General features: G+C 46.2%; 1 protein-coding gene across 7 annotated transcripts in view; it reads right to left on the bottom strand.

Annotated features, from left to right (window-relative positions):
- The window catches only part of GULP1 (GULP PTB domain containing engulfment adaptor 1), a 366,994-nt gene that overhangs the window by 112,932 nt on the left and 228,954 nt on the right, over positions 1-25,108 (bottom strand). For all 7 annotated transcript variants that reach the window (XM_088466954.1, XM_088466947.1, XM_088466948.1 and 4 more), the window contains 2 exons: positions 23,052-23,113; positions 2,018-2,089 (listed from right to left, as the gene is read on the bottom strand). In XM_088466954.1, the coding sequence (XP_088323080.1) occupies positions 2,018-2,089; positions 23,052-23,113 (134 nt within the window). The remainder of the gene's footprint in view (positions 1-2,017; positions 2,090-23,051; positions 23,114-25,108) is intronic.

Here is a 25,108-nt window from a genome sequence, read left to right on the forward strand (position 1 = left end):
CAAGCATTGGGATATTATTGGGATATTATTGTGTGAGCTAAACGATATCACCCAGTCCTGATGACTTATCTGGTACTGAGAAATAAGAGGCTCACATATGTTTGCAATTATCACATTATAAAAAGATTTTAGAGCTCTTTTTGGGACATTTATTAATATGTGAAATATTATATAGATATTTTTTTTTTAAAAAGGGTTACAAAATATTAAGGAGCAGTGATGTGTGGCAGCTGTATTGTAACTGGAGCGAGAAAGATAAAATGTTTTTTACTTTACTAGATGTTTTTCTGGTTTAGTTAGGAGGGTGGGTAGTTGGCCTGACATAGCGGGGAACAGACTGCTGTCACTGCAAGAAAAGTTAGAACTGGGATACGCAATTACAGGGTAATATTCATTCTAGAGGTTTCTTCACATTTATTTGATGCAAGGGGTGTGGTATATTTTGTTGACATTCATCATAATGTTGACACTGCGACTGCGTCCCGATTTAGAACAGCAAAAAAGGTCTCCCAAAACATCTAAAAGTAATCTACCGGTATATCACCAGTACATGAACTTACTGTAAGTGCAGAAAAGGATCAATGACCAGTACCAACATAATCATCTTCCTGAAACGTTATACCAACTGAGGTAACAAATAACTTCACAACTGCATTGATAGGAATGATCTGTGCTATAACAAATCAGTGTCTCCCAGGGGCAGATGAAATATAAAATTTGGACCGTCCCAGGGAGCACATACCCCTCTGCTCCTCTGCAGGAACAATTTCAGTGTTTCAGGGCTGCCAGTTGGGCCGCCTGAATGCTGATTTGTGGATGGCTCTGGCCATTCACCAATCACAGTGGTTCGGCTGTCTCCAAACACTGATTAGTGGATGACCTGAGCTATCCCCCAATCAGAGTTCAGAGGACTGCGTAGAGCAGGGATGGGGAACCTCCTGTCCGAGGGCCGTATAAGACCCTCTGAATCATTTGGTCTGGCCCTCGGAGCTTTTTCTGCTAGCCTCATCTGGCTAACAGGGTGCCTAAAATGGCACCCTGCAGCCAGAATCTATGCAGCAGTGCCACCTGGAGCATCCTTAGGATGCTTCAGACGGTCACACCGCTGCCCTTACAGCTCCCCGGAGCATCCTCGCTGCTCCGGGCATTGCGGTAATTGCCGGCTATTGTGGCCCCGCCCCCCATATGACATCATACGGGGGCGTGGCCTGTACCAGGCCTGAAAATAATGTTATATATATCAAAATGGTCCTTGCCAGAAAAAAGGTTCCCCACCCCTGGCGTACAGAGACAGAGAGGGACTGATGATGGCACAGGATGAGTGATAGGCTTGTGTTGTCCCATAGAGATCTGAGGTCTCATCTATTAGGGGGAGAGGGATGTTTTCAAATCTGGGGCATGATTTTCAATGAGGGATGGAGGAGTGGCAGCATAGGGGTATATTTTCAGATCTGGGGTATGATTTATTAAAGAGGGAGGCATGATATGGGGTCTGATTACAAAAAAGGGAGGTGGGGTTCATTGAAATATGGGGTCTGAAATTAGGGGGGCCAGATCTGGCATTTGTACAGTAACCAGTAAGAAGGGGTGTGGTCAGATATGGAGTCTGATTAAATCCGATTATTGATAGAGGCAGAGCTAGACTAAGGGGGGTGGGGACAGGGGGCACGTCAGCTCCCTATCCCCACTACTTACCTTTGGGATGCCGATGCCGGGATTATGACTGCATCCCATGTACCGGTGCCGGTGACTGCATCCAGTGATGACCTCTTCTATGGAAGTAACTGTTCTTATATATATTGGTTATAAGTTCTTTATTGAATTGTTTTAGATAGATGAGCAATTATTTACAGCCACATATATTACACTGCACAAGAGCTAGGAGCACCTGTCCTGAAGGTGAGGGGTCCTACAGCTTATGTGGTAAGCGAGCGGTGATGTTTTAAGTAACGACCCCCAACCCACCCATCATCTGTGAATGACTAATGTAAAATAAAATTAATATCTGGCTCTTTACCTTCAGCTTTCTCACGGCGTCTCTCACAACTTCGGTACCTTTAGGCTGTTCCACCTCTGTGCTCCCGAGGAACTGTAACAAATATATATTTCATGTTAACTAAAAAGAACAGAAGACAGAACGGGGTTCAAAGTTTTGTGTGTTCTAATTTGAGCGCCCCCATTGGCATACAGTATATAATTATTGTGCGCTGTAATGTGACCCGTCTACATCAGTATACAGGAGTCTCTCCTCCGCTGCGTATCTGCATGTACAGACATTGGTGCACAGGACGGGAATCTGTGTATCGGTGGTTTCTGTACAAAATGGGGTCTGTGAAATGTGTCAGTCAGAGAGGTCAGGAAGGAAATGAGTCACTTTTGCTAATATATATGTAATAGATAGTAATATACTGTACATAGAATAAGGCCCCCCCCCTCCTCCCGACCGGAATAAAGCATGGTAGACATCACCATTTAGTTATATGACAATATAAAGGCACAGCTGTGCATTCATTTTATTTTCAGTATATTATAAAATCATAATTGAAAATAACTTTTTTCTGGTAAATAAACATACATTAGAGACGTTCAAGCAGCCACAAAACTGTGTAATGTGAGCCTGCAGGTAAGTGATTTAACCCTTCCCCTAATCCTACCCCTAACCCACCTTACCCGCACCCAACCCTAAACCCTCCCCCCTCGCAGCATAACCATAACCCTCCCCCCTCACAGCATAACCATAACCCTCCCCCCATCGCATCATAACCCTAACCCTCCCCCTCGCAGCATAACCATAACCCTCCCCCCCATCGCATCATAACCCTAACCCTCCCCCTCGCAGCATAACCATAACCCTCCCCCCCTTGCATCATAACCCTAACCCTCCCCCCACTCACAGCATAACCCTAACCCTCCCCCCTCGCAGCATAACCATAACCCTCACCCCCATCGCATCATAACCCTAACCCTCCCCCTCGCAGCATAACCATAACCCTCCCCCCCATCGCATCATAACCCTAACCCTCCCCCTCGCAGCATAACCATAACCCTCCCCCCCATTGCATCATAACCCTAACCCTCCCCCCTTGCTGCATAACCATAACCCTCCCCCCTCACATCATAACCCTAACCCTCCCCCTCGCAGCATAACCCTATCCCCCCCTCGCAGCATAACCCTATCCCTCCCCCACTCACATCATAACCCTAAGCCTCCTCCCCTCACAGCATATCCCTAACCCTCCCCCTCTCACAGCATAACGCTAACCCTTCCCCCCTCACAGCATAATCCTAACCCTCCTCCCCTCACAGCATAACCCTAACCCTAACCCCCTCACAGCATAATCCTAACCCTCCCCTCCCGCAGCCTAACCCTAACCCCAACCCTCCCCTCCTCGCAGCATAACCCTAACCCTCCCCCTTCTCACAGCATAACACTAACCCTCCCCCCTCCCAGCATAACCCTAACCCTCCCCCCCTCACAGCATAACCCTAACCCTCCTCCCCTCACAGCATTACCCTATCCCTCCCCTTCTCGCTGCATAACCCTAACCCTCCCACCTCACAGCATAACCCTATCCCTCCCCCTTCTCAAAGCATAACCCTAATCCTCCCCCCTCACAGCATAACCCTAACCCTCCCCCCTCTCACAGCATAACCCTAACCCTCCTCCCCTCACAGCATAACCCTAACCCTCCCCCTTCTCGAAGCATAACCCTAACCCTCCTCCCCTCACAGCATAACCCTAACCCTCCTCCCCTCACAGCATAATCCTAACCCTCCCCCTTCTCGAAGCATAACCCTAACCCTCCTCCCCTCACAGCATAACCCTAACCCTCCCCCGTCTCGCAACATAACCCTAACCCTCCCCCTCACATCATAACCCTCCCCCTTCTCGCAGCATAACCCTAACCCTTCTCCCCTTACAGCATAACCCTAACCCTCCCCCCCTCTCACACCATAACCCTAACCCTCCTCCCCTCACAGCATAACCCTAAACCCTCCCTCCTCACAGCATAACCCTAACCCTCCCCCTTCTCGCAGCATAACCCCACTCCTAGTGCCTAACCCTAACTCCTAACCCTAACCTTAATACTTTCCATCAGGAAGGCAGCCGGGATTCTTAATGCGGAATTCTTACCCCTGTCTGGATTCCGGCACCGGTATTATGAGCGCCGGCATTCTGTGCGCCAGGATACCAGCTACATCACATATACTATATGTCTGGAGACCAGCCCAGATAACCAGCAAGTTAAGCCTGAGCGCTCTTTGCAATCTTCAGCTTTATAAATAATCCTAAATCATGTCTCAGCCATTCTGAACTTTACTCGTCTCTAGCATGGTTAAGGAATGTCCAACAAATAAATTACTTTCTGGCATCACAAGTCATCAAAGATTCAGGGGCCCCTGTAACAAGCTTCTATTTCCATTAAATCAGTTTCTGCATAATTTTGTTTTGTTGCTATGTACTAACTGAAATCTCCTGCAAAAGGCTGATTAGTGGGTGTAGACCACAGTCCTCATTATTATCAATTAGGGATGTGGTCTGACCTCTATTTGCCAAACTATAAAAAGTGAAGCCTCCGACCGGAAACCGTCACTGTGCGCAGCGTCAGACTCTCAGAGTCTTTAGAAAATGGGAAAGGCTCCTCCAATGTGACCGGGATGTAACTCACAGGGACAGTGGTTGCGATAGACGCAGTCCCTGCGTGTTACATTTAGTACATATACCCAAGGAACGGTGGTGGCAATAGCTGCTGTGTCTGAGAATTCCATTTAGTACATAGCAGGGTTACTTTTATTAATAATGAATAAGTCAGTGACGCTACAGACTGGTGAAAATGAATACAGAGGCCCCTCAGTGGCTAATGTATTCTATAGATGACTTAGGAGGATATTTGTGTTCTTATTCCAGGTAAGAACTATCAAACACACCCTGTAATTCAGCTTTGTCAGGAAGCAGGATAATGCTGAATGGTTTTACTGTAGCATTGAAGAAGTGGATAAAGTTACAGTACATGGATGATATTTGAATAATCTTAAATATGTCATTATAAAATGTAACATATTTCTCAGTGTTTCCTGTTAAACTTTGTGTCATTGAATCCAGTTCTGTTCCATACTTCTTAGAAATGTATATAAGTCTTATGGAGTCTTAAATAATTCAAAGTGAATTAATAAAATTATTCTACATAACATAGTAATAATATGACCAATAATTCCCAGCTGGTAATACCTTATTACATGGTCACTTATACTGATTGCACCGACATCTTTAGAGTTATATTGGAAACAACTTCTAATTTTAATAATGTGAAACGGCCAGCAGAGAGCAGCACAGGACATGATTTGTGCCTAATGGTGGAACTGTTAAATATCATTTAGCTCAGTAATATTACGCCAGTCCTTAATGCACGTTTTCCAGATCTCCCAATTAAAGGTAGCGAAAAAAATAAGTAGTATATATAGAATATATAGATTTCCTAGCTTCTGAAAGTCACTAAGTAAAATAACTGTGCCCCTAATAGCCATTTGGAACAAAATGCCCTGTTGAAGATGTCAGGTATAAATGGCACAGTAGCACTCACACCCAAAGACTACAAGTCCCAATCAGCAGGACCTAAGCTGACGAACTCTAATACAATAGTACCAATCACTCTCATATTGTCTGACTGCTCTTACACAGCGCTTCCTTATCACTCTCTTCATTTTGTGAGTTTCTATATATGGGAAGGTTGAGATGCACTCCTGGGTATTGTGTAGGGGGGGGGGAGGGGATGGGGAGAGGGAAATGGTGGGGGGAGGGTTGGGAAGTCAGTGTGTGTTGTGGTGAATGTTTTGTGGTGGGGTGCGAATGACAACAGAATGCTGGGTGAGTGGGTATAAGTGATAATTTAATCAATTTGAGTTTAATTGTGTGGACACAAGTTCCTTCCTTTGTCTGGAGGCACAGTGCTCCTCAGGAATTCGTTGTCTCTGGCTAGTTCGTGTGGGCGTGTGCTGCCCGATGGTGGTGATCTGGTGCAATCCACAGTATGGGGGGTGGGTGTTCCCTTTGAGGGGGCTCCTTACCATGCGGTCCTTACTACTGCATGTACCCCTGCTGGACCTATGGTCTACAATCTCGGGAACTGGGATGCTCTATTGTTGGTGGTTGGGGGGTGTCCCCAGTGGCGGCGTCCCGCACTGTTAAGGAGGGGTAGGCTGGTACCTACCGGTAGGTGCTCGACTTCTGTGGCAGGGAGCGGCTTCCTCAAAGTCCAGTTGGGGTCAGATGTTCTGTTGGGCTGACGTGGGCCGTCCACGTGCCCGTGGGTTCAGGGCAAGGGTGACCCGCTGGCTGTATGCGTTCGCCCTGTGTAGGTTCAACACTCCCACACGCCTCTGATTGGCCCAAAGATGACAGCTGACCAATTAACAGCCCAGGACTCTGCTGTTAAATAGCCAGCCCTCAGAACAGCTCAGTAACTACTTGAGAAAGGCCAACGGGCCGCAACGCGTCAGAGACTTCCACACCTGCACCAAAGAATACTTACCTCTGAACTCTTGAACTTTGTTCCATGCATCACCCGCCTGCTCGCACTTCACCATCGGCACCCATAATTACGTCTGGGTTCCTCACACCCGCGAGCAGCAGCAGCGGCACACCCCTATGGACACCGTCAGCTCTCACACACGGCTGCACCCCCGCCATAGTGCAACCCACACAGCTGTGCCAGCATCAGCGCATGCAACTCCCCGACCGGTGCTGGGTCGAGTTTGACACACACAGCCGGCACCCATCATGCCGCAGCTACCATAGTAGCATGCGCCACTGTCTCGCACCTACACAGGGCGAATGCATACAGCCAGCGGGTCACCCCTGCCCTGCACCCACAGGCATGTGGACGGCCCACGTCAGCCCAACAGAACATCTGACCCCAACTGAACTTTGAGGGAGCCACTCCCTGCCACAGAAGTCGAGCACCTAACGGTAGGTACCAACCACCCAGTGGCGTATCTACAATGGGTGCAGTGTGTGTGGGCTCATGGGTCCAGGGGGGCCCCGCACCGCACACCCTGCACCCATATTATTTTAAACTTACCTGTCCAAGGCGGGTCTCAGCGTTGCTTAGAACACCGGAAAATGGCCGACGCGGCCATTTTTCTGGTGTTCTGCGCATGTGCAGTAGACTCCGAGCACACTCTAGTGCCCGGAGTCTACTAACGCTCCGGTGGCTGGCCAGCCACATCAGTCGGCTGCCAGCCACCGCGGAGAGAGGAGGGGGCCCTGCACAGGGAGTGCACACAGGCCCCCTCCTCTGTTAAGACGCCCCTGCAACCACCCCTCCTTAACAGTGCGGGACGCCGCCACTGGGGACACCCCCTAACCACCAACAATAGAGCATCCCAGTTCCCAAGACTGTAGACCATAGGTCCAGCAGGGGTACATGCAGTAGTAAGGACTGCATGATAAGGAGCCCCCTCAAAGGGTCTACACCCCCCCCATACTGTGGATTGCACCAGATCACCACCATCGGGCAGCACACGCCCCCACGAACTATCCAGAGACAACTAATTCCTGAGGAGCACTGTGCCTCCAGCCAAAGGAAGGAACTTGTGTCCACACAATTAAACATGAATTGATTAAATTATCACTTATACCCACTCACCCAGCATTCTGTTGTCATTCGCATCCCACCACAAAACATCCACCACAACACACACTGACTGTCCAACCCTCCCCCCACCATTTCCCTCTCCCCATCCCCTCCTACCCCCCCTACACAATACCCAGGAGCGCATGTCAACCTTCCCATATATAGCCAACCTATAGTAGGACCAGGTACCCCTACTCGCACATTGCAGCAACAGCCCCCATCCCTCCTCCCCCCACCCCAGACATTCCCAACCACACATCCCCTTACCCCACTCCACCACGAAGCGCATTCTAATCAAGCAACTTCCTACATTTTGAGAGTTTCGTTCCACTTTAAAGAAATAAATTAGCTGACTAGGTGTTGGCACTTTAACGAAAGGGAATGTTTGATATTAATTTGCACTATACTGGGGTGGTCCGTACAGCACTTGTGCAAAGAGATTCCGGAGAGATTCTGCACAAGACTTAAGCCGCATACACATTTAACGAAATGCTCCATGAGTGATATCGTAAAGTGTTCCCCCTGCACTGCCAGGCTCAATGTCACTAACGACATTGAGTGTACACACTGAACAATATCGTTAGCGATATCGTTCAGTGACGGCACCCTCCCTCATCCCCATACTTGCAGAACCTGACGATATCATCTGGTTGCCCTGCAAGTATGGGCGATGAAAGATAACGTTAACGATCCGCAGGAGTTAGCGATGTCTAGCATACACACCTGATGATATTGAATGCGATGAACGATATCGTTATCGCTCATATCGTCTAGTGTGTATGCGGCTTTAGAATAAACTTTTTTTGCAGCAAAAATTCCCAGACCAACTATGCAGATTCATATATTCAGAATATTCGTACAATCCTGGTGTTTTTGGTGTGCTCCCCAAGTTTGAACAAGCTGCGATTCAAGGCTGCAAAGAAGGAAATAAAAAAATAGTTTTTTGGGGGGCAACCTTTATAAATTTGTGTACAGATGAACTTCTAAAAATATAACTTTAAATTTGTTCCATTAAAAGATAGAGGGGATCATTCGGAGCTGGGTGCAGTGTCGATTTGGATGCAAGCAACTGATATTTTCAGTCTGCGCGTGCGTCCGAGTTGTCCTGCGCATGCTTCATGATTGTTACTGTTGGGGAATGCAGAACAAATGTAGTTGCAATTACAGTGGGCGTTCTGGGGTGGTAACAGTGAGGGGACTAGTCAGACGCTGCGGTGTTGCGGGCGTGTAATGGTCAGCGACTACATCATCAAACCGAACATTGGTTTACAGTCTTTTATATGCCCCAGATTTTATGTTATTATTTTTAGGGATGAGTTTGTGGCGCGGTGCCCCCTGAGTTGGTATGGTTGGGCTGCTTTGGGGTGGCACACTAGAACACTCTATTTAGCACTTTATTAATACTTCTACTAATACTACTTTATTTAGCATTTTAATTACACTCTTCACCTGTGTATCACCCTGTAACAGATAGTTATTGATTTATTAATATTATTATTAACACTTATTAACACCTTAGTCTTTCACTGGTGTGCTGCCCTGGGGTGGCTGGCCTTCGCTGGCTTTTTGGGGCTCCGCGCCCCAGACTTTGACTTAGAAGTAGGAATTTCCAGTATCAGAGAAGCCGTGACGCGGCCTGGAGGCTTAGCCATATTTTTGCAAATACAGTATATGCAACTAAGATCTCTAAATTATCTACCAACATGTGTAGTTTTTCAAGTCTTATTCCTGATAACATTCCGAGTGCTGGGGGATACCCTTTGCTAAGTCTATTGACATGTATCAGATTTAGGCCCATATACAATTAGGTGCGAAAAGTCAGTTTCTGCAGAAAAGTATCACCGGTGACATCATTTCGCCAGGCGAAAACTTTTCCCCGTATTCAATTCCAAAGACTTTTCGCTGGTGCGAAAAGTCTGCACAGAATATCCAGCAGAAAAGATTTGTCTATGAAAAAAGGCGGAAAAAAGGGCAGAATTGGGGTTTTGGGGTGCAAAGCTGCGGGAACCCCCCTGCAGCCTTGGAACAGTCCCCCAAAGGTAAAATGCGTAAAAATATATATAAAAAAACCTTTAGATCACCCCAAAAAAAGTACTTTCATTTTGGGGGCGAAAAAGTCCAAAGTTGGGGGACAAACTTAAAATCTAGCGAATTAGATACCAGGGAGGTCCCCAAGTATGCGCCAGGTGTTTTTAAGTTTGCAGGTGTTTGCGGCAGGTGGATTTTTCACTATTTTTAAAACTTCACTTTAGCAACTTTAAAATATGGTAGCCCCCATTTTCATTTACCCCAAATTTACTGGGATTACTTATTTCCCCCCAAAAAAACTGCTAAATGCTATTCTTCACCACTTATGCAAAGACGCTAAATAGCAGCTATTCAGAGCATTTAAGTTCCCCAAACACCTTCAACAGGGATATTTGGGGGTATCTAGAGTGATCCCCAATGTCAGTGCATCTTATCGGGGGTGTCAGGCTGATTTCCCCAAATCTCACAGTACTTTTCGCTTTTTTGCACTTCGCCAGGTCCTGTATTCGCTGCTTTCGAATTGAATACAGGGATAAGCAGCGAAGAGTGTGATACCTGAAATCCAGCGATGACGGCGAAAACCTCGGCAGCAGGACTTTTCGCACCTAATTGAATACGGGCCTTAGGTTGCTTCCCTCACTAGACTCTCATCAGTTGCTGCCTATGTACTTTAACCCTGCAATGCTGCGGTAACAGGGTGAGTACACTGCCCGCACTGACAGCAGAGAAAGTATCTATTGTTCCTTCACTGTGCCTTGGGACAGGGACTCTCATTTCCAGTCCAATACAATAAGTACGACTGGCAAAAGAATATCTCTGGGCCTGATTCAGAGCCGGACGCTCTCACCAGAGTGCTCGCTCTGAATCAGGGCCCTCCTACATGAAAATGGAGCGGCCTTATGGACGCTCGCATAGCTGTGGGTTACCACCCACAGCTTATTCGAGCGTCCATGATGATGGTCGCGATGGTCAAGACCATCGCGACCATCGGGCTTGCGATGGAGACCCTGCGGTAGGGTCTCGTTGCCGCAAGCCCTGGAGTGATTTTGGCTCTATCAGAGCCAAAAGCACTCCCACTGACATCACTAGTGATGTCAGTGGGGCCGGCTTCAGACTGGTAGGCGTTCCCATGGGAACGCCTCTGTCTGGCAGCCACGCCCCTGGAACGCCCACCAAAGGGGGCGTGCTGTCAATCAACATCGACGGCACGCCCCCTTTGGTGCGAGACCCGGAGCAACGGAGAGCCTGTCGCTATCCGGGTCTCGCGCATGCGCACGATGGAGCTCCCTCCGTCGTGCGCATGTGCAGTGGGGCAACATCGACCCGCTTGCGAGCGTCCTGCGCTCGCGAGCAGGTCTGAATGACCCCCTCTGTTTCTTTAAGTACACAGGTACTATCTGTTCTTCAGCACTCTCTATCCGGGGATATTACTATTACATATACTGAGGAATGCCTCATGCTACTACAATGATATCTGTGGTGTTACTGCATTTTTTTACTGGTATATTATGCAGCAATTACTTTATTTATTGATTGATGACATTTGAGTTTATTTTTCATTGTATTTCTGCCTTCCTTAAATTACATTCACCAACAGAAAAATATATCACATCATAATGTATTCTTATTAAAAGAAACCTGTTTTGATACATATTTATTAGGTGACGATTGCTGGCATATAAAAGGGGTATATATTTTTGTTATCTCTTATGTCTTAATTGTCTTATGAATTATTTGCACTTAGCACTTTGGATCTAACAATAATTGTGTTTATTCCGTCTACGTGGCTGCACGTTGTGTTTTGCACACATTAGACAGACTGCAATGCATTAGCACTTTAACATTAATTGCTGCTACATGTGTTATTCTGATTAACACAATATTTGTAGTCTTTTCTACACATGAATTATATATATTTTTGCATATCTGTATTGATTTGATTTGTATATTTGCCTGCTATGCCGTCTGTATATACATAGCGAATACATTGTACTGGACTAGTATATTCCATTGCTGCTAATTCTGACACCATTCAATTGTCCACCTTCTATTATATATATATTTTTCTTAGAGGATGTGCGAGTATACGCCACATTATGTAGTTGTGTTATCTTCCTCTTTTTCAAGGAGTTTATAATCTATTTTTCTTTTTTTTTCGTTTCATATTTGTCATAGTTCCATTTATTATTTCATATTTTATATTTAAAATAATAAAAGTTAATTTTTAATACTATATGTGACCCAGTCTGCCTCAAACAAGGGAGTTATTCTTTTTCTCTCCTTTTCTCTAAGCACAAGCAAGTTACTCCTAGGGGGCACCTCAGTCACTTACATTATATATTTCGGAACTTTCTCAAACATATTACTTTATATTTGATATATTTCATTGCATTTCTCAATCTGCGAATACACTCCTCACTTACCTGTGCTGCGTTCCCCCTTCCCAACATTCCCTTTTCCTTTATAAATCTGTCATATGGCAGCACAGAGAACTCCCACTGATTGCCCGGGCCCGGACTGGCTGGAGGGGCACGGCGGAGGCCTGGGGCCGCAGCTCCCCCTCCCCTTTTTATACCTGTCAGCAGTGTGCTGGGCTTCAGTGAGTATAGGGAGGGTGAGCGCAGCAGCAGTCTCCTCTACCTGCATCTGATAGGAGGGGGAAGAGCTATCACACTGATCGCTGCCCCTACCCCTACTGGATCTGCTTCTGTCTAAGGGGCACAATGCCCCTCTCCCTTCCGGTCAAGTGCATGGCGTAGATACTTTAAAAAAAATTGTAAGGAGGTGTGGCCATACCTCCTTACATTAGACCACACCCCCTTACATTAGGCCACCCCCTTACATTAGGCCACACCCCTTGCATTAGGCCACACCTTCTTGCCAGTCTCTCTACACCCCTGGTTAGGGGAATTCTATTCTAAACAGGCCCAAATTCAGGAGTGTGATATTCCATACTCAAATATTGGATGAGGGAATATTTAGCAGAAGAGTTTTGAAAGTGTTGTTATTCTCAAGCTAAAATGTTCTAAAATGCTTAAATGTTGTTTACTATTTATTTAATACTATCACTCTACTTATTTGAGTATACTGAATATATTGTGCCCCAGACACGGCAGGGTAGTCAGGTCACACATACACATACAGTATGGGGATGTGCACGGTAAAAGAAAAATTCAGTTTTACGAGGGAGGACTCAGACAATAAATGATAATATGACAGACTGGAGCTGCCTACTTACATGCCTACATCTTCCAATGTATACCCACTGCCCTTCCTCACCATTTATTTCCATACATTACCTATTGGCACAGATTACAGAACAGTACTAGAATGGTTTCCTGCGTTTGGTGTTATCGTACTGATCGTACATTCTGAGCATGTTTCATGGAGCTTCAATATTTCCATTCAGTAGATGTTACTTGGGGCTTATAAGTAGTAATTTCACAGTAGAGGTAAATTCTACACTTACTGAATCATTTCTAATAGGAAAATGTTTCCTATGGTTTGTTTGTTTTTTAATAACATCACCGGCCACGGCACAATACTGAAAAGTTTAGAGACAAGAGAGTACTATTATTTACTATTATTTACATAGATTGTTTAAATTACACATCTACCAACTTCTACCCCCCCCCCTCTCTCTCTATACTGAGTATTTTTTTTCCTTCTTAAAAATTACATTTGTTTATTTTATGCCAAAAAAAAGAGATCACACTAATTTCAGATTTCAATGGTTGGAGGAATAAGGTATTGAGTTTTTTTTTTATTCTACATTAGTTTACTTTAATCTCAGTTTTTGCTGGTAAACAATTATTTCTCTTCTTCACTACAATGCACAAGCAAGAAATAAGCAGTTTAATCCTGCACCTTAAAGGACCACGAGCTAAGAAAAAAAAAAAACATTCCTCATTGCAAGCAGCATTTCTGTCAGGGTCCTTCATGAGGGTTGGGTATGGTATGCCGGCGCATGGAATCTCGACGCAGGCATCCCGACACGGTTAGGGTACCGACACCTTGTGGTAAGTATCCTAACCCTACCCCTAAACCTAACCCTCCCTCTTCGCAGCTTTAACCTAATCTTCCCCTTGGAAGCCTAAACCTAACACTCCTCACCCTAGTGCCTAACCCTAACCCTCCCCTAGTGCCTAACCCTAATCTTCCCCCTAGTGCCTAACCCTAACCCTCCCCTAGTGCCTAGCCCTAATGCTCCCCTAGTGCCTAGCCCTAACCCCAACCCTACCTCTAGTGCCTAACCCTAACCTTCCCCAAAGTGCCTAACCCTAACCCTCCCCTAGTGCCTAGCCCTAACCCTCCCCCTAGTGCCTAACCCTCACCCTAGTGCCTAACCCTCACTCTAGTGCCTTACCCTAACCTTCCCTCTAGTGCCTAACCCTAACCCTTCCCTTAGTGCCTAACCCTAACCCTCCCCCCTAGTGCCTAACCCTAACACTCCCCCCGGTGCCTAACCCTAACCTTCCCTCTAGTGCCTAACCCTAACCCTCCTCTTAGTGCCTAACCCTAACCCTCCCCTTTGTGCCTAACCCTAACCCTCCCCCCTAGTGCCTAACCCTAACCCCAGTACTTACTGTTGGGATGCCGGCGGTCGGGATGCTGGTGCCAGATTTATGACTGGTGTTGGGATTCCGGTGCAAGCATTCTGAAGGCTACCTGAAAGCTGGGATTTAAACTACACCGACAGCCGGGATTTAAAAAAAAAATCCCCTTGAGGGGTTTGGGTACCCACATTACACATATCATTCAAGCAGGCGACTGACTGCTTGATAGGTCTATTGTAAACTTACCACTCATTGGATATGGCAGCAAGTTGGACATCAGTAAAACTAGTCTGAGTAGGTTTCAAATTTGAAAGGTCCAAATTTCCCACAGTCAGACCAAGTGGCTGGAGCCCCTAATGTTACAATTTTATAAAGGTGGAGGAAACACGGTCTGCCTGATTCAGTAGTGGACGCAGCGCAATGACACACACAAACGGGCAATGTCGTGAGTGTATGCATACCTCTGAGTCGCACTTTGCACGCGTCCCGATTGTTACCGCTCAGAGGGCCAGATTTGGAGATGGACGCAGTTCACATTGCTGCTGCGTCTTTGGACAGACTAGTGATGCGAAAATATGGTAATGCATTGGGAGGCATCTGAGGATAAAGGTGACAGTATCTTGGATCAGAGAGCTGCCTCCATAGATGCGGCATCAAATCACCATTACGATAGTTGCAGCATCGGCAATCTAAGAAAGCCAAAGGTTACTCAGAATGTCCGTCTTACCTGCATAGCCAAAGCCAGGAAATCCTTGTCTTCCGATGCAGACCCTGGCTTCGGCACTCTCCCCCGTTTCCGGAAACGCAGGATGGCGCCACCCCCTCCCCGTCCCCAAATGGTTACACCCTGTCAATCTTGCTGCTGCTTGGAGACACTGCGAGCACATCTAGCGCAAGCACAGTCCTCCCACCATCTGAGAATGAGGCCCAGGGAAGCCCAGAGACCCAGTACAGAATTGAATGCAGGGTCAGAGAATATTAGTAGCTATACCATGGAAGTAACAGGGGGTGGCTAAGCAGATGCGGGTGTATCACTGGCTTGTGGCTGCATCCAAAGATACTGAACCCCTTACGCATAGCGCCATACACAGACACTGCACCTGCCATAGGGGGTGGAGAAGTTCCGTTGGTGCACTTTTGCAGGAAAAAAAAAATTGGGATCCATCCAATTGCTACTCATTGTGGAGCGCTGTAGCTGTGCTGGCATCTCGTGCCAAATGAAGCAAAAAAGGAAAAGCGTGTGAGGACACATCTGTATACTCCTCAATATGATTTTATATTTCTATTGGCAAAATTCAGTTCCAACAGTTCCAAATAAGAACCCTAACCCTATAAGAGTTTTTAGAAATTTTTGCAAATGCACAGTTGTAAAAAAATCACTGAACTACGGGAAGATTGTCATTGCGTGGGCGCTGAATCAGTCCCGATCTAGCGATGTTCCCGGTGTGTCTTATAACGAGTTTCATGAACCAACTGTCCACTTCCTCAGCTTTCTCTAAAGAAGTGAATTTTATGATTGATTTTTAATCTGTATTTTTGTTGACTACAAAATGATCCTGTAAGTTTTATACGTCGCGCCTAATGAAGACCCAGCAGGAGCAGCTATCCTGTAATGCCTGCATACCACCGAAATCAGGTGAGCAGATAAATACTGAAGTTATTTATACCCAGTAACCGTCTGTGAACGTATTACACTACTTCCTGTTTGTTTCTGCTTTCTTTCTGTATCTAGCGCTGCGCCCAGGGACAAACTTACTTTTCATATTCACGAAATTTTAGATGAGGGACCCAGGAAGCCCAGCTTTCCCTTTCTGGCTACACATAGACTGGATAATAGATGTTTTCACTTTATATATACTGTTGGATTTTCTGTAGGAACTGGCACATGCCCCGGACAATGGTCCTGATTCACTACGGACCGCTATTCTGCTTATATGCACGCAGCGCAGTTGCTAATATCAGCGGTGGTATGTAAATGTGTGCATTCAAATTGCGATCGCATCCTGACATAAGGACGCCCACTTCCCCTTACTCACATCCGTATACTAGGGCAACATAGCCAAACCATCGGTAACATCGGACCCATACGCACACTTGCACCAGCCCTGACCTTACTCAGAAATTTCTACCAGCCACGCACGCTATCAGTGCTTTCGCTGCTTATGTCCACGCAGTGGATAATTTTTGTACGCCCCTGCAACGGCGTGAAACGCACTGGCATGCCTGTGTTCGCCCGACCACCCCCCTGTCACCACCCACAAACAGGACTTCCTATCAATCACTCTACTCCGGGTCTGCGTAGCCTCAGCAATCGCTATTGCTAGTTCGCATGCATGCGCAGAGCACAAACATCGACCGATTGCATACATATTAGCATCTGCGTTCCTTGCTGAATCAGGGCCAACGCCCTTTGCAATATGTACAGAGGGCCTGATTCAGACCCGGTCGCAAGCGCTGAGCGCTCGCAACCGGGTCAATGGTGGCCCAGAGCGCATGCACACGACGGAGCCGGCTCCGTCGTGTGCATGCGCGAGACCCGGATAGCAACGGGCAATCCGTTGCTCCGGGTCTCGCACCAAAGGGGGCGTGCTGCCGATGTTGAGTGACAGCACACCCCCTTTGGTGGGCGGGCCGGGGGGGGATGGCTGCCCAGACGGAGGCGTTCCCATGTGAACGCCTGCGTCTGGGGGCGGCCCCACTGACATCACGAGTGATGTCAGTGGGAGAGATTTCTGCTCTGTTTGAGCCAAAAGCTCTCTGGGGCTTGCGGCCACGAGACTGTACCACAAGGGTCTCGTCGCAAGCCCGATGGTCACGATGGTCATCATCCTGGCCGCTCGCATTAGCTGTGGGTGGCAACCCACAGCAATGCGAGCGGCCAGGAGGCCACTCCATAAAAAAAAAAAAGACGCCCTCTTTCAGAGCGTCCGGCTCTGAATCAGGGCCAGAGAGTGCAAAACACATCTCACATACTAACTAGTTAATTAACAGGAAAATAAAATATAAACCAAACTAGTAAAAAGTTCAATACCAAGATATACTTAAACACAGGGCCTGATTCAGAGCCGGACGCTCTGAAAGAGTGCTCGCTCTGAATCAGGGCGTTTTTTTTTTTTTGGTCCAGCCTCCGGGCCGCTCGCATTGTTGTGGGTGACCACCCACAGCTATTGCGAGCGGCCAGGAGATGGTCGCGATTGTCTCGACCATCGCAACCAGCGGGGCTTGCGATGAGACCCTTGCGGTAGGGTCTCGTTCCCGCAAGCCCCAGTGAGCTTCTGGCTCTTAATAGAGCCGGAAGCTCACCACTGACATCACTCATGATGTCAGTGGGGCCGCCCCAAAACGGCAGGTGTTCCATCGGGAATGCCTCAGTTTGGCCAGTCACCCCCCCTGCCACGCCTCCAAAACGGTGCGAGCTGTCGATCAAAATCAACAGCCGCTCCCTTTTCGTGCGAGACCCGGAGCGACGGAGCACCCGTCACTAGCCGGGTCCCGTGCATGCGCACGTCGGAGCCGGCTCCGGCGTGTGCATGCGCAGTGGCCAAACATCGACCCGCTCGCGAGCACTATGTCTAAATTAGGCCCACAGTTTTAAGAGTTGCTAAGGCTTCTGTATGCACTATTCTGTCGATGTACATCATGTCGTCATTCATCATTCTTAGCATAGGCCATGTTGAAATTCATCATGTCGACACTTATTAAATGTTGCCATGATTAAATATGTGGACAAAAAACTTCTCAGACCTGCTGCGTTAGAAGACACTGGGCTTCATTCAGAGCCACTCGTAAGCGGCCGCTCGTTCACTCCGAGCGATGTTCGCACAACTGCACATGCATACGGATTGTAATACGCATGCGCGAACCAGTCAGTGCGGCCGAAAATCGTGTGCTCGCTAAATAGCGAATGCCTGCTATTTTGAGTGACAGGAGGAGGCGTATGTGGGTGGTAACAGGGGAAGGTGCTTGAAAACGGGGAGTGGAGATCAGAACGCAGGCGTGCTTAAAGGTCAAAACGGGCCTTTTATGGGTGTGCATAATTAATACAGGAGCGTCATTGACCACGTCACTTGGTTATTTTAAAGTCAGAACTGCTCGCAAGATTGCGGTAGGAAAAACCAACCACAAGAATAGCGAGCAGTTCATACGCTGTTCGATGTACTCGATTAATCTATTAAATAGCGGACATGACGTATGATGTGAGCGGCCAGGGGGCGTCTTTTACAAAATTACAACCGCATGTTTTGTTCGCTTGTTCAGACATAGAGGGGTGAACAGACCGCAAAGAGCGAACGGTTCATTAAAATAGCCACCCCCTTTTTCTGAACGAGCGAGCACAAATAGCGTCCGGCTCTGAATCAGACCCACAGCACCAATGGATTTTATATCTACCCCTGAATCAGGCCCTTTGTGACAATGATAAATAGATCACGCCATATCTTCCCATACAGTGGGGGAGTTGTATCAAATCTTGGAGAGAGATAACGTACCAACCAATTAGCTCCTAACTGTCATTTTTCAAAAACAGCCTGTAACATAACAGGAGCTGATTGGTTGGTACTTTCTCTCTCTCCAGGCTTTGATACTTCTCCTTCTTTAAAATAACTTAATGGTTTGAAAATCAAAACTGCGTTATAGACAAATCTCTACTTTCTCCAACTCAGATTTATCTTCCTCCAAGCACCTGTCACTACCTGTTATATCTCATTTGATTTAATGTTACTATATGTATGCAAATTACTAATTTAGAAGGAAAATCCACGTTTGGCAAAATATTATTTCACACCCAAATCCCTCACAAATGACCTTTTACAGTACTTGGCAAATAGATTTATTCTGCATAGACACCAACAAAACACTTTAACTAGAATTGGTCGTTATGAAATGTTTAAGTAAATTAATTTCCAATTGGCGACTAATGAATACATCCTGGAGCTGACCACTAATGACAGAGATGGGGAGGATTACTAGGTCTCCTCTGTGTCGCACACATGTATTTGATGGAGAACGGATGGGTAATAAGAAACATTTCATGTCACTGTAACCAGAATTCTAAAATTATCATTTCAACTGTAAATTTTTTGCATTTGCATAATTTTAGCCACGAACCCGCTGACATATTATATATTACAATGGTAATAGTCTGAGGAATGTAATTTAGATGAGCTGTCAGTCACTGCTGCTCTTCCAAAAAGAAGATTTCTTATTTTATTTGTTTGTTCCAGTGCACCTGTCTCCTAGTATTCAACATTTCTGCCATAATCAAATAAATGTCAAAATCTAATACATTTTTTATGTTGCTTTAAAAGTTTAATATGTTAAATTACAGGAAATATTATGTTAAAGTTTTCCAAATAAAATATTTACTGTACAAGAGACTTGCGTAACGCAGATTACTGCTTGTACATAACAAGTGACACTGATATTCAGGAACAAAACATTTATATTAAATTGCTCAATTTCCTTTTCATTAGACATAGGGGGTCTGATTCGGAGCAGCACGCAATTCACAAGCAGGCGCGCCGACAGCCGCCCTGAGCCTGGATGACGGGGGGCATCTCTCTTGCTCAAAACGTGCATCTTACTCTTGTGGGTGACACAATAGGAAGTGACAAAGCTACTTTGTTAGCTTGCACTGATACATTTGATGTGTGACGTTTGTACATATGTGTGCGACTGAGGGCCTGATTCAGAGACGGACGCTCTGACCAAAGCGCTCGTTCTGAATCAGGGCCCTCCTACCTAAAAATGGAGCGGCCTCATGGATGCTCGCATAGCTGTGGGTTACCACTTAAGCTATAGCGAGTGTCCATGATGATGGTCGCGATGGTCAAGACCATCGCGACCATCGGGTTTGCGACGAGACCCTGCGGTAGGGTCTCGCTGCCGCAAGCCCTGGAGTGATTTTGGCTCTATCAGAGCCAAAATCACTCCCACTGACAACACTAGTGATATCAGTGGGGCCGGACCCAGATGGTAGGCGTTCCCATGGGAACGCCTCCATCTGGCAGCCACGCCCCCGGCACGCCCACCAAAGGGGGCGTGCTGTCAGTCACCATCGACAGCACGCCCCCTTTGGTGCGAGACCCGGAGCGACAGCTTGGCTGTCGCTCCCCGGGTCTCGCGCATGCGCACGACGGAGCTCCCTCCATGCGCATTAGGGCACCATCGACCCGCTTGCGAGCGTCCTACGCTCGTGAGCGGGTCTGAATTAGGCCCTGAGTCTGTACGAAGGGCTGGAAAGTAGCGGCCGTAGCCTTTTCTCACGCCAAGTTACGCTGTGCTTTATCTGTGACTTTATACATGTTTAAAACTTCATATGGCGTATAGACGCTAGGTGTACGAGGGCACATCCGTATGTTACTACATCAATAGGAATACACATTTGTGGTGGTAATGAGGACGATGTATCACCCATCTGCTTGGCAATAGTCCTGCTTCCCTAAATAAATACTGTAGGTTCTTACTATTTATTTATAAACAACAGCAGACCCCCTTCTATGATGCTGCATATTGGAAATGTAATGTTCATTCTAGCACCCTGCACCTGTCACAGCCCGTGTAGTTCCTCTATCCTGCCAGGGGTGTTGCTCTCTGCTCTGGTGCTTCTAGTACACTGTGGTCTGTAGCTCATCAGTTTTTTGTATCAACTGAGTGCGCTAGAAGCACCAGAGCAGATAGCGACACCCCTGGCAGGATAGAGGAACTGCACGGGTTGTGACAGGTGCAGGGTGCTAGAATGAACACTAGGATATTGCTTGCCTGATTAGTGCAAAATTAATTGATCACGGTAATAATTATTCAGGAGTAGATGTAATAGCCACGCCCCTATTGCAGGGGCTCACACGCCTTTGGTACACGCTAGAGTGCCCTTTCTCTAGGTCCGGCACCCTGCATGGCTCCGGACCTAGAGTGAACACTAAAGATACCCCAAGCCGATGTTCAGGACTCAGCAACAATTACCAGGTTAACGTTTGATTGAAACCATTGCTGATAATGGGGGTTTTACCAGTTACAGAATCCTAAAGTTTAACAAACTTTTTCAGATGGAGGAGTAAATGTAACAGTCTGAGACTTGCAGGCTCTGACGAGATCCTTGTGAATCTGTCCAATGTTTTAAAGAAGCAATCATTTAAAAGGCCAAACCAACCTGCTTTTGCCTTTTAAATGATCGCCCCTTTAGAACATTGGGCAGACTCACCGGGAACTCGCCGATGCCTGCAAGTCGCAGGCTATTACGTTTTACCCCTCACATTTAGAAAAATGATGGCTTAAGGTGATCTATACCTTTAAAATAGAATTATTTGCAGAAGCATACCTTGGTCAAAACATTGACCTGGCTCACACACAAATGCTAATGACAAGTGCGTCCTAATTTGTTCTTGCCGAGTTTTCTGTCCAACCAAGTTATGTCCTAACAATGGTCACCAAATTAAAAATCCATTTCTGATCTGTCGGATATTTCTATGGCATTTTAGCCTAATTTGAATGACGTTTCCATGTTGCCAACTTCTTACTGTTTAATTAGATTGTTTCATTTGTTTCTTTTTGCTGCACACTACAAAGCTAACGGCCCTTCACAGATTGTTCCCTGAGCTTTTCAGGAGAGCGATTCCAATAGGTGACTGAGAGGAAAAATGCTGAATGTTCCCTCTGGGACTAATGAGCGGTGTTGGCTATAGCACTTCACGGGCAGCGTACTGTGCACTCCCTGCCCAACCGTGACCTGAAAACTGCCCCACAGGGATTTTCATATATTAGTGGCACAAAGCGAATGTATGAAGAATCACTGATGCCTACATCCAGGCTAGGCTGCCCCTTGCAGATAGCCACCACAGATGGCAGAGTCATGCTGCCTGACCAACTGATGCCAGCTCCTCTGTATTACACACATCTGGTGCAGCAAATATATATGAGATAGAAATGTGACTCTGTGGGCATAAGGAGTTCACAAAATATTGTAAAATGTTTCCAAACAGCGTTATATGAATAATAGAATAAGCCCCAAAGGCTGATGGTGAATTAAACGTGAATCATCTCCCAGATTGTGTGCATGGATATAACTGAGTATATTCACCAGTATGCAGTATTGTATGAGTGTTTGCGGTGCATGCACACTGTATAAGTACATCTTATTCAACACTTATCATCATCATCAAGGTGTACTAGCATCAGCCTTACATACTTGGTGCAAATAATACACCTGGGAACAGGAGTATAAACTCTACGGCGACACTCTAGTGCCCAGAGTTTATTCATTCTGCAGTGGCCGGCCCCGCAAAGTCAGTCGGCTGCCAGGGTGAGAGGAGGGGGCCCCCTCCTCTCTATAGATGCCCTAGGATCTATGCCCAGCAGTCATGTTTTTCTGGCAGGGCAGTGGGGGAAGGGAGCAGGGCAATGCAAAAAAAAGGCTTTTGTAACTATGGGGGAGATTTATCAAAGCTTGGAGAGAAAAGTACCAACCAATCACAGCCTACAAAATGACATTTTAGAAGCTGATTGGTTGACACTTTATCTCTCTCCAAGCTTTGATAAATATACCCCTGTATTTATATTATTCCAAACATTTACTTTATTCACCTTTGATCATACTGTAAGAAGTCACACAGGACAGAAGCTGCTCTACAAAAACTTTATAATGAAATTGGTAGACTATATACAGTAGCTTTATTTTTACTGCTATTCCGTCTGTAAAGCCTTATGTACACAGCATTAATCTTTTTACTTATCACATCTAACGAGTAACACAGCAACATTTCACTTCCGGGATTCAATAAGGGCCAATCTGCTTGTAGACATGACTCATTTCTGAACACTGCGGGGAAGTAGGACTCACCTTAGCATTGTAGGCAATGAAGTGTTTGGATAAAGCTTCAGGGGTGTGCATCCACGATTTATCTGGAATTAAAGACAACAGTGTTCATATTCTATAATCAAAGCAAATGACATAATGTATTTAAGTTTAACCAGTTTCCTAACGGCATGAGGGTTAGGGATTGATCATTTGGGTGATAGGGAGAACTTTGGAGATGGCCTCTGGGGTTCATATTTCTACTTCCACCTGAGCACCAGAGTTTGTTGTAAGTCCCATCACTTACTCAACTCCAGGATGGACATGTTGGTCCCCAAGCTAGACTGCAGGCTATTAATTTGTCCGGCCCCATTCACCTGAATGTCCCATAGGGCAAGACACATAGACAAGAGTTCTATAATACACATACACAGTCCGGCACATGGCTAGCAGCTTCATTCCTCATCCTCCAAATCGGCAGCTATATATGAGTCACCTTAGTCTAATACACTCACCCTTAAATTATATTGTATAAAGGGATCTGACATTTAAAATAATTCCCCCCTCTTACAGCACACACAGGGATAGTAGGTTAGATTAGCTCTGCAAACAGTGCTGTTATTCTCTCTGGTAGCTGAGTGGTTATAACATGGTTTGATGCCAGTGTAAAGATTTTTTTGGTTATTTCCCACACTAGTCAGGGACAATTTGCCAATAAAACAAAGCAATAACCTTAATTTAGGTATGAACATCATTGGTACCTTGGTACAATTGATGGTACTGTAGCATCGGTATCTTCCATACAGGACAGGAGACCTTAGATGGAAAACCATTGTTGGTTTGAACTATCAGTGGGTGTCATGGGAGCAGACGTAATAGCGGCGGGCGAATCATGAAAGGAGGGTGGGGCTAAGGGATGGCCAATGAGAAGGCAGTGCTAAGGACTGGGGAAAAGCGTGTCACCATTGGAAATCAGCCACTGATGGTGGAAAAACATCAGAACTCCACCATCGATGGGAAAGCATTGCCCATAGGAAGCAAACCGTCGATGTCCAACCTTGTTTCAGACAGCACCATTAAAGGCAGAGATGAGACCACCACAATGATTCTCCTGTCCTCTCCTGAGCTCTGCTCACTGGCTCCAAAAATTGGTCTCTTGGAGGAGCATAGAGTACACAGACGGCACTAGCCTGGATAAACATTTTGGGACAGCAGCATCTAATAAAGCTGAAATCACTGGAAGGAGCCTTTATTACCTACACAAAATTGCATGTCACAGTTTTGCAGTATGTAAGTAAAATATTGTCGCGGGACGGTGTAAAAAGAAATGAACACGTCCAGCACTTTATCAAAGCAAAGCGCCAGCGCATTTGTCCTCTCTGGATGTAGAGAAAATAAAACCAAATTGTGTGGGGATGATTAGATTATAGATGTAATTAAATTACAATGACAAGACTAATAAAGACCAGGAAGACGGCTCTAAAACAACACCCGCCCCTGGTAGGAAAAGAAACGCAGAAATTCCAGCTGGACCAGGGACGGAACCCGATGAGAAAATGTTTTGGTCATAAAAGATCTACAGGTTTATGCCAAGCAGAGTATTACATAATGCTGATCACGCTCTGCCAGATCTTCTCTCAGCCTCTAAAGAGAATTCATTAGTTACAGGGCCGGATCAAGGTTAGTGGGGGCCCCTGGGCAAAAAACATGTGGGGGCCCCTATCAATAAATGTTGAAATTATATATATATAATATATATTATACAAACACAGTTTTTTAACACACATACTGTATATACCCAGACACTCCACTCATTCACCAATTACTTCCCTCCTCTGTCAGGCACCAACGACACCCCAACACCCCAACAGCACCCAATCACCCTCTTACATTCATCACCAACACACAGTCCAGACACAACCCTCATCATTCACTTCCAACATCCCTGCAGCACCCACCGTCATATACTACTAACACCCCTGCAGCACCCACCGTCATATACTACTAACACCCCTGCAGCACCCACCGTCATATACTACTAACACCCCTGCAGCACCCACCGTCATATAGAGTCTCCCATAACCAAATATTCCGAAATTCGG

Source organism: Taudactylus pleione, unplaced genomic scaffold (genome assembly GCF_031769625.1).
Source record: "Taudactylus pleione unplaced genomic scaffold, aTauple2 ptg000067l, whole genome shotgun sequence".
Lineage (NCBI taxonomy): Eukaryota > Metazoa > Chordata > Amphibia > Anura > Myobatrachidae > Taudactylus > Taudactylus pleione.